Genomic DNA, 17,380 nt, shown 5'->3' with positions numbered 1-17,380 from the left:
TCCCCCTGAATCCACCACACTGGACCTTTAAGTGATGTTTGTGTGACTTATGAAAGGCTGAACACAGCAGATCATTTAAGTAAACAGATTCAAGGCGGGACAAAAAGGGAAAAACCCAAGCAGCTTTGAAGTCCTTAGACCTCATCAGTACTACAAAGACATCTTGTGGTATCTTACAACTGTCCAATGGTTTTACAGGCACGTCATATATAAAAAAGTTTCATTTCTCACGATGCCTCAAGACATCTTGAGAAGAGATGTCTTGAGACACATCCAACGATACCTCAAGAAATGACGATAGCTGGGAGTGCAATCAAACAACCTTTCTATTCAGTTTGATCTGACGCATAACACAAGGCACAGCTTTTTTAATTTTTTAAATACCAGGCCCACATTTCATTTCTGTCAGTCTGTGTTTACATTGACATGAAATCCCAGAGCTTAAGGGCCATGGGACAGTGACGGGCTTTCATGTGAGTGGTATCTCTGAACCAGCTAGCCGTGACCTTATGGTGACCTAACTATTTCAATAAGGTCTGTGTTGATTAGAGAGGAGATTAGAGCCTGATGTCATCTGAGCTGCTGTGTCGCGTCAATAATACGAAGCAAATCTGTAAGCTGTGAAATAGCCAAATGTCCCACTTTTAGCAGAAAATCGCTGCATTTAAAAAGGAGAAATGTGAGCTGATTTGGGATTGATGGTCTGTCTACATCAACTGAGCTAAAAATAGAACGTTAATTAGAATCTGAAATATACTATAGATATATGGCACTGGCACTGCAGCTTGTTATTTAAATCAGTAATATTGAGGATAATATTGATGATCATGATGGCAATAATGGCCATTCGAGGCTTCAATCAGTCCCCTTCAGCTGAGCTCTCCCCGATGTTTTTGCAATCAGAGTTCTTGTTCCACATTGGCTCTTCCTTTCAGTGGTTCCGTGTCATGTTCAGTTTATTAGGCCTCCATGGTCTGTGCTGAGCCTGCACTGGGATCAAACTGATTTTAGCTCAGGTCTTAGGGGCTTTCTCTGCCACGCGCAGGAAAATCACTGACCCACATTAGCTTTATTTATGGGGGCACTGGAGCCTCTCAAAGCAGTGAACTGTGTGAGGACAGGAATGCATGGTGTAGACATTAAAGGGACACCTACTGGTGGAGTGTGGCCATTGCACTCTGTGTCCATTCATACTGAACGATCCCGTCCATTCACAAAGTTCTTCATTCACACTGACCATTTGATTAATGAGAGCGGGATAGGCAGTGTACTTACTATTATTATAATCCTCCTGTTTTTATTGTCTTTCCCCTCCTTCATCATCATCATCACCACAATCACTGCCAACATGACTCTTACATTTGTCATACATACATGAGTCACATGTGTAGACTCAAAGCTCTCAACTCAATTTAACAAAAACCATCCACTAAATGATAAATGGACAGCATCCTCCACCTCTTCATCATAATCAGCTCCATCATCACCAAAATTTAATGGTCGCTGTCATAAGGAGCACTGAATCTTCTCAAATCTGTCAGGATTTTTTGCCTTCTTCTGTATTTTTCTGTACTTGCACATACAACAATTATGTTACAGAGAACAATGTGGCCTCCTTGAAGAATTAAAAAGCACCTCTTGTCATTTTCAGCTAAATATAGACTTATTTAGTTTGATACTGAGTTTAAAAAACGGATTTTGGGATAGCACCTCCTTCAAATTATAATGACTGCTTTAATAGACGGATTAAAGTTGCTCCTCCGGGAGTGGTGCCATTTGTTATTAAGTCCAGTTGTGACAGCTTACAGATAGCATGAAAGTGGATGTCTAAAAGTGTAAATCCACCCAATCAAACACATTCAAACATTACAGTGTTTTCAACCATTAAAATATTCATAAGTCATCACAAAAGGCAGTCATCACATAGGCTACATGTAGGCCTTTAACGTCATTACTATAGTAACATGAGAAATATCACTGTTCTTCTCGTCTATAGTAATATGGTGACTTTGATTCATTTGAATAGAATTCCAAAAAGGAATTTTTTATTTATATTAGTCCCATATTACTAAATAGTTCATAATATAATATAATATAATATAATATAATATAATATAATATAATATAGCCTAATATAATATAATATTTTTCATTCATTCTGTGTTGTACTGCTTTCAAGAAACGACAGTAATCATGTGGTTTTCTGTGGGGTTTTTTGTGTACCTACATAGAGAATTATTTGGTTATGATAATTTGAATAATGTATAAATAGTCTGACCAGCAGACTCACAGCAAAGCAACCTCTAGGTTTTTATAACGCCTGTATGAAATAGTCAGAGGGGTCCTCGCGGGGTCCTTCTGGCGCCCCGGGCAGCTCCTTGTCACTCTCCTCTGATTGGTCACCTCTCCACTTCGTTCCCTTTGACAAGCAAAATAGAGCTAGCCTGAGTTTGGTCCGCAAGGAAGGAAAAGCGCTGTACATTATCTTTACCTGAACACCGCAAAGATGTCTGAGGACCGGTCTGAACGCTCAGATGGAAAGATTGTCAAGATGGAGATCGACTACAGTTCAACTGTAGACCAGCGTCTCCCGGAGTGTGAAAAGATGGCTAAAGTAAGTGTGAAAGAGGCCACCGCCGGCTGAGTCATGGTGCAACGATACCACTGTGTTAGCATCCAAGCTAACATCGACTGTGTTAGCACCACCCGATAACCGCTTTTACCAATATCTACAGCGTAAATTACGCATAAATGTGATGTATTTGATAACTTTCACATATTAGAGTTACTCTTTAATTGTCACATACACTCGTGTTTGTTATTAGCCTCGCTAGCGTGCTAGTAGTCTTAGCAGGCTAGTCATTGGTAACACCGTTAGCTAACTTGCTTGCCAAGTAAAGTGACTTTAATTTAGTGTAACGTTACGTTAAGTCCAAAACCAGCGATTTTCATTTGTCGTGAGTGGTAAGTGTTACTAACGCTGAGCTTGCATTTTTTTACGTGGCAGGAAGGTAAGCTGCAGGAGGCCATTGAGAGTTTGTTGTCATTGGAAAAGCAAACCAGAACGGTAAGTTATTCTCTACACTGTTAATACTACATGTTTATTTCCTCTCATTTCACAGTCTATGGTCCAACATCTGGAAGGCTGAACCTCTGATGTGATTTTCATAAAGACATTGACAATTAATGATATGAGTTGGCATTAGATCTCGGCCCAACCCAAAACACAATGATTTGCTAAAGCTTACCCATATATCATTTTATCAAAATGTCCAATTCAGAGCAGATATTAAACTATGGTTTCTGCAGGAGACTAGAGCTGATCTAAGCACTATAAATGGTCTTAAAGGAGCAGTGTGTAAGATTTAGTGGCATTCAGCAGAGAGGTTGCAGGTTGCAGCCAACTGAATACCCGTCCACTCACACCTCCCTTTCCATGTGTGTAGAGAAGGTGGCCTTCAGGCAACATAATAACCTAAAATGCCCTCTCTAGAGCCAGTGTTTGGTTTGTCTGTTCTGAGCTACTGTAGAAACATGGCAATGCAACATGGACTGCTTTGCGGAAAAGGACTTGCTCCATATGTAAATAAAAAAACGCTTATTTTAAGCTAATGAGAACACAGTAATTCGAAGTCCCCGGTTATTGTACACTAATGAAAACATTATAAATGTTGTATTCCATTTCTGTCAATAGAGCCCCCTAAATCCTATTCACTGCTTCTTTATATTAGAAAAACAAGTGCACACAGTTGCCCAGAGCAGCAACAGTTGGCTAGAAGACATGGGACTCTCAAATTCTTTTTTCCTGTGATGAAAAGTTTACCAAATTAACCAAACTGTCCTAGAAAACAACTTTCCTGGAACCCTGAAGCATGGCATTGAGCAGCAACCTTAAGTAGTTTGAGTTCACTGGATAAATTAACTCGGGCTCTCAACATCAAAAACGAACAGTGAATATTTTACAAAGCGGTTATGTTAATGAAATAAGTAATTCATTTATTTGTTATTTTTGTGTATATTTTACTGTTTGTCTAACTTGCCCTCAACCCCTGCGCAGGCATCAGACATGGTGTCTACCTCCAGAATCCTTGTGGCTGTGGTCCAGATGTGTTATGAAGCCAAGGACTGGGATGCCCTGAATGAAAACATCATGTTGCTCACCAAAAGGAGGAGTCAGCTGAAACAGGTCAGATTTTTTTTCCTTCCTGTCCAAAACCTGTGTTTATAAATCTAACAGTCTGAAAATAAATTTTTTTGTACGCCCTAAAAAAAAGCCTTGCTAGCCACACCACTGACTAATCAAGTTAGCCAACATCTAACGCTGTTGCTTGTAGTCGAGACATCAATTACACTTATTAATATGTACACAGTCATATATTTCCCTTGGATTCCTGTTTTGAAATAATCTTTTTAAGTACTTAGGATCTGAAATTAGTCAAGTAACTAAATTTACAGGACTTGTAGCAAAATATATACACTTAAAGGGGAATACCACCTACATTACAAATTCAGATATATTATTACCATGACCTAATAAAGTTAAATGCATATTTGTGAACATGAGCTGCTCTCTCAAAACCAGATTTCGGAGAATAATTCTCAAAACATGTGATGTCAGATGGTATAAAGTTTGGAGCTGCTCCACAGACAAAGTTAAAGTCCCACTGATTGTCACACACCTGAGTGTGTGAAATTTGTTCTCCGCATTTGACCCATCCCCTGAGGGAGCGGTGAGCAGCAGCGGTGCCGCGCTCGGGACAATGAATGGGAATCTGATTTTGTGGTCCCACAGAATGTTTGTTTTCTTATTTTTCTTCCAAATTAGATTTATTCTATTGTAGTATCCTCAGTTCTGAAACAGAAAATGTTCCCATATACTCAGAATATTCCCATGGGTGCTCTCAATGTCATCTAAAACATCTCGTCTAATTTAGTGTCTGTGGAGCAGCTCCAGACTTTATACCCCATGACCTCGCAAATTTAGGTTTTAGCACTCGGTTTCTTTGAGTTGGGAGAGTTGTTCATGTTTACTAATATTTTTGGACTGTCTTAGACCATAGGACTAACAAATATGAATTTTGAAAATTGCCAGAGTTCCCCTTTTATACTTTGCAACCAGTCAATGAGGACTCCAGTGAAGACTAAATCATTTTTTGCTTTGCTCTCTGTCTTATCAGGCTGTTGCCAAGATGGTGCAAGAATGTTACAAATATGTGGATACTGTGACTGATCTGACCATCAAGCTGAGACTCATCGACACACTTCGCACCGTGACTGCTGGCAAGGTCTGGAATGTGTTTATGTGTGTTAATACAGAGCTGATGGGGGAGCTTGAAAGTCACAGGGGTATTATGTTGGAGGTATTCAGAAATTTGTGTAGCCTTACGCATACCAATCTAATGGTGTTGGAAAAATGATGGCATTTACTAAGTTTTAAGCAGTTTTTGAGGGTCTCATTTAAATGGAAAATTCTTTTCTTTCAAGGATTAGATGTAAATGTGTTTAAGTATATAAACAGAAGGTTTTGGTGAAAATTGGTAGGACCATTCCACTCCAGACATAAGCCCACTCCCCCTTACTAATACACTTAACATGTCTTCCTCACAGATCTATGTAGAGATTGAGCGTGCCAGGCTGACGAAGACCTTGGCCAACATCAAGGAACAGAGCGGAGAGGTCAAAGAGGCAGCCTCCATTCTTCAGGAGCTGCAGGTAAGAGACTGATTTACTATGAAGGAAAATCTGTACAGTTGTGGGAAAAAATGGGGACATATCTGCATTTTAAGGTGTTTACAAGAATTTGATGGTTGGGGATAATTTTTGTCAAAACATTGTTATAGGGGAGAAATACACAGATGAAGATGTTTTATGGCCTGCTGTTAGGAACGTGTTCAGAATATATATTTTTCTCTGGCTCAGGTGGAGACTTATGGGTCCATGGAGAAAAAGGAGAAGGTGGAGTTTATCTTGGAACAGATGAGGCTTTGCATCGCTGTCAAGGATTACATCCGCACTCAGATCATCAGCAAGAAGATCAACACCAAATTCTTCCAAGAGGAAGGCACTGAGGTACGAGGAGGCAGCCAAGAATTGAGAGTTAACAAAATACTGCAATGTGTTGTTGGCTTGACAATGAAAAATATTTGCCGACTGGCCTCTGTTCACTTTGGAAGCTGTTGCGTCCTTTTTGGTGGATCAGGGGCCTGTATCACGAAGCAGGATTAATGTCTTAGCGAGGTAACTTCAGGGTTAACCCTGGGTTTTTGGTCTCACGAAGCCGGTTCAGTTCTTATTGGGGTAGATCACCATGGTAACTTACTCTGAACGGCTATCGTGCTCCGGAGCAGGGTAAGTTCAGGGTTGAATCTGATCCTATAAAAAGCTCCACCCACTGGCCAATCAGCTGTTCGGAAAAAATGACTCCGCTGACAGAAATGCAGCCCAGTCATGACGGGAACTTTAATCCATTTGATTGATTTTGATTTGAAAGTTTATTTTGAACATTAAAAAAGAAAAGAAAGCAACAACAACAGACAATGAAAAGATTGTTCAAAAAGGAGTGGAAAGAAGTCGAAATTTCATCCCACCCCTTCATAAGAAAGAAACTGATCATTTGCGGACACTTAATAGCACCATTAATTAGTGCCAACATTTTGTTTTGTTGGAGGAAATGATCCCTGTTGAAGATAATGGGCCTAATTGACAGCTTTGCTGCTGAAAATGTGGAAAGTAGCCTATATGTCTACACCTCATGGTGTTTGAGGGATTTTCCTTTTTGTTTTTTAAAGAGGGAGACTGGGTATATTTCGGCGCAGCTGTTAATTTCTAACACAGCTCAATATCAGGATGATTTTATTCAGACTATCAATTTGGTGTTGATATGATTTAATTGTGACGTCAGCTTTAAGCTTTATTGTAGCATATATAACGTTATGACAAAGAAGACCAATTTATCAGACGCAATGATGTTAGACGATAATTGTAATACAACGCAATTCATCTGCGCAGCATTGATTTCATGGGATTCAAGAGTGTGATCAGTGTCAAATGTACAGGTACAGGTACTGTAGCTACTTGAACCAGTGATGAGTAATTTAACCTGCACATCATTTTATTTGCTACCTTGTTTTGTCTTGATTTTTCCCTCTCTCCTCCTCTATTTCTTCTCTCCTTACCCTTTTTTTTTTCTTCTCTATTATGTGATTTCATTGATGTTTTGACAGGGGAATTTCTTTGATAAGCTTTTAGTGGCTTCTAACCTCTCCGGCACTTTTTCTTTTTTTAATCTTGTAAATTTTATACTGTCTGTTTTTAACATTATGTGCAAATAAACTAATCTAAACTAAAACTAAACATTATTCATCCCATTATGCGTTGCCACGCATGTTTCCTCCTCCTGCAGCTGCCACGGTGTTGGCCTTTTCTGTAATGTTGCTTTTCTCCTCCTCATATTTTAGTAGAATTAATCTCTGATCCTCACGAGAAATACTTTTTTTTTCCTCACATACAGCGCTCAGTGAGGACGCTCAGTGACGCTGCGCTTCTCTCATGATTGTGATTGGTCCGCTGCGTGCGCGTTCACGGCTCTTGATAAAGCAACCCTAGGTTGAGTTACCGAGTTGATATCCAGCGTCATGATACTGATTATCCTGATTGCCATTGTTAGGGTTAGTCAACCCAGGATAGGTCTGGGTAACCCAGGAAAGGTTGATCTCGCTTCGTGATACAGGCCCCTGAATTGAGATGAACTAAACTGAGCAGGTTGGTGTAACTGAACACTAACTTCTTCCTTTTGCAATTCAGGAGTCGAAGCTGAAGTACTACAACCTGATGATTCAGGTAGACCAACACGAGGGCTCCTACCTGTCTATCTGCAAACACTACCGGGCCATCTATGACACCCCCTGCATCTTGGAGGACAGCAGCAAGTGGCAACAGGTACGTGGGGCCTCTCTCAATGAAAAAGTGTGATTGTTTACTGGTTCTTCCAATTCGTTGCTCAAATTCCCTTTTTTTTTTCTTAGAAAATGGTTCTGATTTAATAGAATGCAGTAACAGCAGGAATTTTGCGGTCCTACTTTTCTGTCTGTTTTCTTGCCTTAGTGCTAAAGCACAGCACCATGATCGCAGAGGTAAAAATATGTTTGGAAATGCATACATTACTGTACCAACCCTGTCTTAATGAGCATAAACACAGTTTGTTAGTGGGGAGAGGTTCACCTTTAGCATTGGTACTGAAATCTAGAATTTTGCATAAGCACAGCTCATGATGGGATTTTTCATCTGAACATTATTCTGATCACACACCTATGATCTGAACATCCTTCTGATCAATGCGCTCTTCAATGCACAGTAATGATTACAGCATAATTCACAATAACAAAAACTACACTCAAAATAATTTTTGTAATTCCAACATATTCGGTGCAATGTGTTTCAGAGGCCAAGAAAAATATGTGCCTCATCTATTTTTGAGGGAGCTGTGCTGCATTGCACAAAGCAGATCAAATTTTCCTGCTAACAAGCAGTGTATGAGAAATATAGATCCAATATGATTATGAGGACAATTTTAATCACAAAAACACAGCCACAAATCTTTAATTCATGTCACTGATAACTGGACTTTCAACAGCACTAACTCTGTCTGTAGTAGAGCAGTGGTTCTCAAATGGTGTGCCAGTGTGCCGTGATGTCAGTCCAGGTGTGCCATGGGGTTTTGTGATAACCATATATTATTATGGCAGTATTCAACTAGGCCTATAGAAAAAGTTATGGATGAATTTTTAGTTGACTGTATCAGATTTTATGCGCACCCATCTCCTAATAAAGAGGCAAACTCTAGCTAAAAATGTAATTTCATTCAATTTAATTTAAAAAACCTTCACAGGGAACTTATTTGTCACTGTTCGCACATGGGCATTTTAAGTGTGTGACGCATGAAAAGCCCTGATTGGCAGCCAGTGTGAGGGATAACATTGAAAAGGAGAAAGCCATGAGATGGACAATGGATCGCTTTATTGTACCGAGCAACCAAAAGAAAGGAGAAAAAAAAACAGCTTCCTGTCTTATTTTTTTCTTATTTTCATTGCCTTATGTGGTGATAAGAGATGTAACACACGTTATAGAAGCTTTTGTGCACAGATATAAATATAAGTGCACCTTGGGCACAAAATGTTTGAAAACCACTGGGCTACACCAATTAAGAAGGAAACATTAACAATGAACATAATTGAAATAGACCTGGGGAAAAAACCCATTTAACTACATAATCTGCCCACTTACTCAGAGTAGAAGCACAAATATAAAGGAAAGATGACCAAATTAACAAAATTTGCAAGTCTGCAAAATCAGGCAGGCAACATGCTGCACTTCTGAAACACTCCCAGTGTGGTATGAAGCCCAGCAGCAGAAGGAACAAAAGTGGGTCACTGCTGTGGCAGCTGGAGCACGGCACAGCCGCTCCCTGACAGTTAAGATGGCAGTAAAGATGACAAAAACATCTGACTTACTCATCTCGTAACATGTCTGACTTTAGAGGATCATAACATAGGGAGTTAATTTGCAGATCATCCAGTTCCAAATGAGCCCAAACTTTTTGACAGATGTCAGTTTTTGGGCTACAACAAAGGCCAAAACGTGGCCTGCAACACAGTTAAGAGGAGTGTGGAGTTAGCAGTCAATAACAGATTGAAAGAGTCAATGAAACAGGTTTTTCAACAGATGTCAATCACTGTCACCATGAGAGGTCCTTGAGCATACCGTCACACATGTGCACACACAATCTGTGGAGGGACAGATACACACACTCATACGAACATGCACATACTCAGCCAAACTTATGATCCCCACCAGGCTTACACTTTGTGGAGGAAACAACACTATATATCTGTTCTATAACTTTGCTGTGCTTGTTGCCTTTTGGGTATTGCAATAAAAGCCATGACTGTGTTTGTATTTCAGGCCCTGAAGAGCGTGGTGCTGTACGTGATTCTTGCCCCGTACGACAACGAGCAGTCAGACCTTGTGCACAGAATCAGTGCGGACAAGAAATTGGAAGAAATCCCTAAATACAAGTAAGACATAGTTTGTGCTTCACTGACTGTTGGCTTCACCACGGCAGACTTAATCTGGAGTAGGCTCGATTTCTTCTCGTGCAAATAGAGCACTTTTTACATGAGAGCATTTTGCTGCTACGAATAGGCGGAGGTGTGATACCAAGAGGAAAACAAACGAAATGTTTAAAAAGTAAACGCCATCTGAATCAACTGTACAACATAACACTTTAAGTCTGCGTCTGCAGATGTTGAAATGCGGCCAGGAAATGATTTTCACACATACATATACAGAGCACAAAGCGAGACAACCTCGCCTAACTTTTGTGTGAGTCTGTGTTCGGTCTCCTGTACAACACCTCTGTGCCTTTTGAGCATCGTTTTTTAATGTTTTTCTCCCGTGGGAATGCAAGGTGGCAGAGGCTGTTGTGTGTGTTTCCCACTCGGGGGGAATGATCATAGCAACTTTACAGCAAGGCGTGAACACAGGGGAGTTTTCACTATATTCTTCGTACGTTCCCAGGGACCTACTGAAACAATTCACCACTATGGAGCTGATGCGCTGGGCCTCCCTGGTGGAGGATTATGGGAAGGAGCTGAGAGAGGGCTCACCTGACAGCCCTGCCACAGACGTCTTCTCTTACTCAGAAGAGGGAGAGAAACGGTGGAAGGACCTGAAGAACAGAGTGGTGGAGCATGTAAGTCCAGCATGTGTAGGCTCTTCTCATTTGGAACTGATGCATATGTATTTGGATAAGTTTACAATTTGTTGACACTTGACAGCAGGGGGACATTTAATCCAAAACTTTTTAGGGCATTTAAACTGCCTTTTAGCTTTCCCAAACTAGGTTGGCACATTCGAATCACCATTAATAATAAAACATCATCTTATCTTGACCAACATTGGCCATGGAAGTTGCACTAGATGCTGTGAATCATTAATTTTTTTTAAATTGGTAGGGCAAAAATTTTGGGAATGTTGCAAATTAGAGTGATGACTACTTACAGTGAAAAGAGAGGTTGTAAATGTCACATGAAAATCATGAAACTACATTCACGTTGACTACATTTACATGCATACTAATATTCAGTTCTGTTCTAATGTGCTATTACTCCAAATATGACAATATTCTGAAATTAATACTGGTCCTGTAAACAGCATGTTCCATTTGGATATTCCCAATTAGGCCTTGTTCCGAATGAGGCATTTTCTGATTGAGACATGTGGAATATGCCGTTATTCAGGTTTTACGAGCATTCTTTGGACATGTATACAGCCCATGTGTCTCAAGTGGGGGTTTTGCTGCAGTTAGTGACATACGGACTCTTGTCATTTCATGGTCAGCTCTATGTGTTGTCATGGAAACACTGTACACAAACCAACTCACCAACAGTTGCAAAGACAAAATGGTGAATAAGGTTTTCAAGCTCAAAATACTGTTTTAAAACCCAAAAGATTGACTCATCTATAGGGATGGGTATCCTCAAGATTTAATCGATGCTACTAGTCTATACTAGACTTTATCGTACACTTATCGGTTCTTTTTCATTTCTAAATAATTGCTTTTTAGAAAATATGTAGATTTAAAGAAATAATAAATTCAGAACAGGATTATTTAATATTTTAAATAGAACTAAATCTTTCTAGAGCAGCAACAGTAGTTTTTACAACAGCAAAGTCACTATATAAATAATATTCCTGACAATACTGAGTGAAGTTTAATTTTTATTAGGCACTGTAAGTCAGTCCTCTGTCCTGTCCCCTCTCTGCTGATGTGATTCACTGTGTGCAGGTAACATTAGTGCTGGTAGAGAAGCACAGGGGCTGTTTGTCTCAGGCAGCAGCTCAGTTTAAAAGACTTTGTCCTATTCTTACTTGAGTGGCAAACTAAGCTAAACAGTTCTACAGTCTACATACAGACCGAATTAATTTTGCTAACAGTAATGAGCATAGTTGCCGTCAACTTAAGTAATTATCGAGTTACCTTTACCTTGTTTTTTCCGCTGCCTCTCTACTGTTCACTGACTTTACTCCATGTCATGTGGGCTTGTGTGTATGTGGAGCAGTTCAGCCCGGGCACAGAGTGCAGGTGAGAGGCTGCAGGATGATAATGAATGAAACCAAAATGTTTACTAGTACCGACAGCAGAACCGAGAACGTCGGAGCTTATCAATACCACGGTCTTTGATAATTTAGCCCCGGGGCTCATTTATTAGCGGGTTATGGTACCCATCCCTACTCATCTAGTGGAAATGAATCACATTGGAATAAATGGGGTAAAGTTACAGGAGAGCAGTGGAAGTACAATGCAAAGCAACACAGGAAACACAGTGGATGTTAAGCTGTGTGCAGATTCAGTGGCTAAACTGGCAGATTGTTAGGTGCAGTATTAAAGCAGACTAAAATTACAGTAGTAATGGACAGTTGGATTTTGCTCATTAATATTTTTTTCTGCTATGAGTGTTGATGTGACCTGTAAAGCGCCCCTGTTCTAACCTGAAATAATTATTATATCAAATTCTGCTGCAGATATGTATATTAATGAAATTCTCCCTTCCCCCCCCCAGAACATCAGAATAATGGCCAAATATTACACCAGAATCACAATGAAGAGGATGGCTGGACTCCTCGACCTCTCTATTGACGTAAGCAACAGTTTTACTAATTAGCCATTTTAATTCAGCACAACATGACCCGCAGTCATTCGTTGCTTTTGGATAGCAGGGAAACTAATTATCAGGATTTTATCTTGCTGAAGAAAATCCTGACATGGTGTCTATCTGCTCAAAAATCTCGCCAGGAATCAGAAGAGTTCCTCTCCAGCCTAGTCGTAAACAAGACCATCTACGCCAAGGTCGACCGGCTGGCCGGCATCATCAACTTCCAGAGGCCGAAAGACCCCAACGACCTGCTCAACGACTGGTCGCACAAACTCAACTCTCTCATGTCTCTGGTCAACAAAACCACACATCTCATCGCCAAGGAGGAGATGATCCACAACTTGCAGTGAAACAAGAGCGTAGTGGTTTATTTTATGTTTTGGTTCATATTTGTCTGTTTTTCCTTCTGTTAAAACATGTTTTTGAATATACAGTATATCTGCGGACTGTGAATGCAGCGTTATTACAATGTCATATGATTGGAGATAAATCTGCAGCACATGCACAGCATCCCGACTTTGTTCATTTTTTTACTATCCAGTAAAAACCTCAACAATAAACACATGAGCATCTCCCTTCATTGCATCTGTCTGTCACTGACTGGATCTCCAAATATTCTTCCCATTGCCACTTAATGGACCTGGTAAAGAGCTAAAATTGAGAAACATTTAATGTGATGATTTAAGATTTGTCAAATTTATACAAGATATTTTCAAACTGTAATCCAATACGATTTAATCCAAGAATACTGATAATCAGATTTTTATCCTATATGCTGTCACTGATCATGACCAACGTTCCCATTCTGCCATGTTAGTGTAGTCATTTTCATTTTATGGAAAGTCATCTTTTCGTAGAAGTCTTTATTTGGGTTAACTTAAGTTGAAGTGTGCCACTTCTGTAAAGATCAAACAACAATATTGGTGAGAAGAAATCCAGCTCAGAACCTGAGGGCTTTAAACTCCCATTGATTGAGTCTGCCCCTGATCCTCCTCCATCCACCTTAGAAATGCCCCTGCTATCAGCATTTCAGGTCATAGGTTAGAATATTGGAGCAACAATTAAAATATTGCAGGTTTGCAGTAACAGGTTACACGCTACAATTGTGTCTGCAGCTATTCTACATTTTCAAATCAACTGTCTTGTAGTCTTGAAGCGATGGATTGTAGCTCAGCCATGGTGTTTAAAGTGTTCAAGTCAACAAGCACCCACTGAAACTGAGCTTTCTTTACAGTATGCAGGGTAGTAAAATTACAACCTACACTCTGTAGGACACTTTCACTACTACCTGCAGGCAAGATGACAAACTAAAAGAAAGAATCTGAATAAATGTGAATGAGGAAATGCAGATGCTCCCATGTGTAGAATTACTATCATCGTGCATGAAGCTGTTCTGACACCTGGCAGTGGCCCCAACACCTTAGTGTAGGTGTTGGTTTTTCCTTTAATTTGGCACCTGTCTGCACATTCACACTGTACAGCCTTAGATGATGTCTAACCTCACGCCTGACTAATGCGCTCTCTTCCAGTTCACAGCCAGAATGACAGGCTCCATAGCCACACATGCAAGGTCATGCATCACCTGAAATTATATTTTAATGGATGCATAGTAAGCTTTGATAGAATTACATGATGTGTGACTGTGATGGATAAACCAGGTTGATGCTACAGATTTGTCGCACACAATGTATTGCTGCTCCCGTGCTTTATTCCCACACCAAACAAATAAGCAACGTTTTGACTTAACATAATAGTGATTTACTGTGTTCAGCTATATATACTGTATATCACATTTAGGTGAAAGGAAAGACTTGAAATAAACAATTTTGAATAGGATGGAAAAGCCTACTTGAAAGATCCTTGTAGTGTTTTTTTTACTTTGAAACAAATTGTTGCACAGTGTTCATAACTAGTGATCAAAGGTGAGGTATAAATCTAGACAACATCAATATGAGAGTCACTGTCACGCTTCACTGATGTCTCACTGCCAAAATCTCTTGGAGTTTACCTCCAGTAGAGGTAGCATCTGCAGATGTGGCAGTGGGATGCTACACTACAGTGCCATATACTTAACCCTTACACAGAAGAGGAGGTGATGGATTGACAGGAATTAGGCAGGAAATGACATCACTAGTTTGACTAATGCATATAATCTCAAAGTTTATATATTTATTTTTACAGTGTTGGTGGCACATCTTTGGACAGACCAATTACCATATAATCTGTTCTGTTCTGTTTTTATTGTACTGTGATTGCTGTGCAAAAAATAACAACTTTGTTTATTGGCACTTAATGGGTTCAGTAGATACAGTGTTCCTAGTTCGAGACCAAACAGAATCTTTATAGTATGCCTCTGCACTCTTGTCATCTAGGGGTCTAACAAATAAAGGGAAAAAATGCTGTAAGAATCATCTTTAAAAACTTTTGAGGACTCAAATACCCTCACATACTTTTAGCTAGAAACTTAAAGTGGGTTTTGATCAGCTTTTTTCAGGCTCTGGAAACTTTTTCCATAGCAGACATCTTGGCTGTTCAAACAAAGGTGCAATCAATAACATTACTGATGCCTGCAGCCAGTTCCAGGGCCTGCTATTGTATATGTTACCTCAGGAACACAGCTATCATCAATGTTATTAATTACTCACAGGCTTTTCCTGCTATGACAGGTTGGCACACTGTACGCTCTCTGAAAGTAGACTGATAAACCTAAGTATACTGTCCTGATTTGTTGTTTATAATGGTCAGCCACATGTAGATTTTAGAGCAGGGGTCTTCAGTGTGTTTCAGACCATGGACCCCTTAGCTGACAGAGAGATGGAGCAGGGTCCCCCTAGTACTTATATTGTATAACAGTGCATTGAATATTAAACTGGGCATATAGAGGTTGTCAGGCAGAGGGCCATACAGAGGGCCTAAGGCTGCGATTTAACCTGTATTTAGTTTTCAGGTGAGGAAGAAAACTTTACTTCCACAAAGTTGTTGCAAAAGACAAAATATGCTAAATTGGTCAAATAGTCTATTTTTTTTTTTTAAAACACCCCCACACATGAGTAACTTTGAGGACTCACTAAGGATCCCAAACCCCATGTCAAATACCCAGGTTTTTGAGAAATCTGACTTATATTTTTAACATGTTTTTTTCCCCACAGTTTTTCCAATTAATGTGTAAATTTAACATGCAACTCTAAGCTTCATTGTTTTAGACATGTCTAATCCCTCACATAGTTTACGCTTACATACAAATACCTTACATACTATTGTAATATTCACTCTTGGTGAGTTTAATTATGGTAAAACTTTAATTAGTAGCCTGGGCTATTATTTGCTTAAATCACTGAAATCAACAGGCCTATATTTGGGACAGGCCTTTAATTCTTTTCACACAAAACTGTTGCTCAGCAAACATCAGGAAATATAATCAAATTGTTTATCTAAACCAGTATGGAAATTACTTGTGTAAAAATCAGGCTTCAGATAACATATCAAGTATGAATCATTCATTTGATTTTGCTCCGACAGACAGCGCATCAGAAAGAGAGTTACGGCACTTGAGAATTACAACACAACACCACTTTATCTTGTTAAAACAATACTCACAACTTGGACAAATTTTCGTGAAAAACCCTTTTGATTATTTTTGCTCTGAGGACCCTTATGGGCGAAAGGAATATGAATAACTTACAGGGTAATCAAGGAGTGGACACATAATTTGAGGTAGCCAACAATCTGCTTTTATACATCCAAAGAACTTCTATTAAAAAATGCTAGTAAAAGGGAAGGGGTGTTTAATTGATACTAGGCTTTCAATTAAAGTTTTACAGTAGTCTGATAGACAACAGACTTTACATTGCTGAACATTTGTTTCAGCCTTACTGGTTCTCCCTCCTCTTTGCTCTGAAATAATTTCTTACTATTTAGTTGGTTATTATTAGAATATTTTGGTACTTTTAAATTAAATTAAACTTATGTCAGCGTCAATGTCAGAATTTGAGTGGCTCTACCAGAAACTCCAGTTGTGCTAAAACACAAACTCCTGCAGCAGATGGCACCCCATATAGTTTAATAAGCCTGATGATGAATGAATAGATGAGAATCCCTCGATGACAAAAGATAAGACAGTCAACAGTATCATTCCCTTTAGCTGCTCGACATGTTTTGAATCTGACACAAAACAAGGTTTGGCCCCGGGATATATTGTCTCTCTTTCTCTCTCTCTCTCTCTCTCTCTCTCTCTCTCTCTCTCTCTCTCTTTCTGTTGCTCTTTTTTTTAGTTCTCACGCCAACATAAGCCAAAGTAGCTTTGGGGCAAATATGTGTTCAGAGCAAAATGTCATATTTGTGTTTTTTTAAATCCCCTTTATACAAATAGAAAAAAATATGTATAAATGTAATGTCTTTTAGTGTCACAGTTATACAGAATATGGGCAACTGTAAAATTTCACATTTAACTTCTAATTTGTCATAAATTTAATATTAATTTTATATGAATGAACAGTAAATAGTAACACTAAGTTATATGCTTGAAAGGAATAAAAGCATTTTAAGACAAACGCTTTTTGACAAGGAAGATCCCTGCCATCAGAGGCCACACACGCACACTCACACTTGCACACACACACGCACACGCACCAGTCCTCTCAACCTTCAGATCAGTACATCCCACTATG

At 39.4% G+C, this 17,380-nt stretch overlaps 1 protein-coding gene across 1 annotated transcript; it reads left to right on the top strand.

Annotated features, from left to right (window-relative positions):
- Positions 1-2,336: 2,336 nt before the first annotated feature.
- Positions 2,337-13,293, top strand: psmd12 (proteasome 26S subunit, non-ATPase 12). Its single transcript, XM_033622950.2, has 11 exons — positions 2,337-2,614; positions 3,008-3,067; positions 4,058-4,186; positions 5,178-5,285; positions 5,608-5,712; positions 5,920-6,069; positions 7,804-7,938; positions 9,961-10,073; positions 10,576-10,750; positions 12,621-12,698; positions 12,854-13,293. The coding sequence occupies exons 1-11, from the start codon at positions 2,507-2,509 to the stop codon at positions 13,061-13,063; spliced, it is 1,371 nt and encodes a 456-aa protein (XP_033478841.1). The 5' UTR covers positions 2,337-2,506; the 3' UTR covers positions 13,064-13,293.
- The last annotated feature ends 4,087 nt before the right edge of the window (positions 13,294-17,380 follow it).

The sequence above is a fragment of the Epinephelus lanceolatus genome, chromosome 3, assembly GCF_041903045.1.
Source record: "Epinephelus lanceolatus isolate andai-2023 chromosome 3, ASM4190304v1, whole genome shotgun sequence".
NCBI classification, from domain to species: Eukaryota; Metazoa; Chordata; class Actinopteri; order Perciformes; family Serranidae; genus Epinephelus; species Epinephelus lanceolatus.
The sequence above is the reverse complement of the archived record's forward strand: the minus strand, read 5'-3'. Positions and strand labels throughout refer to the sequence as shown.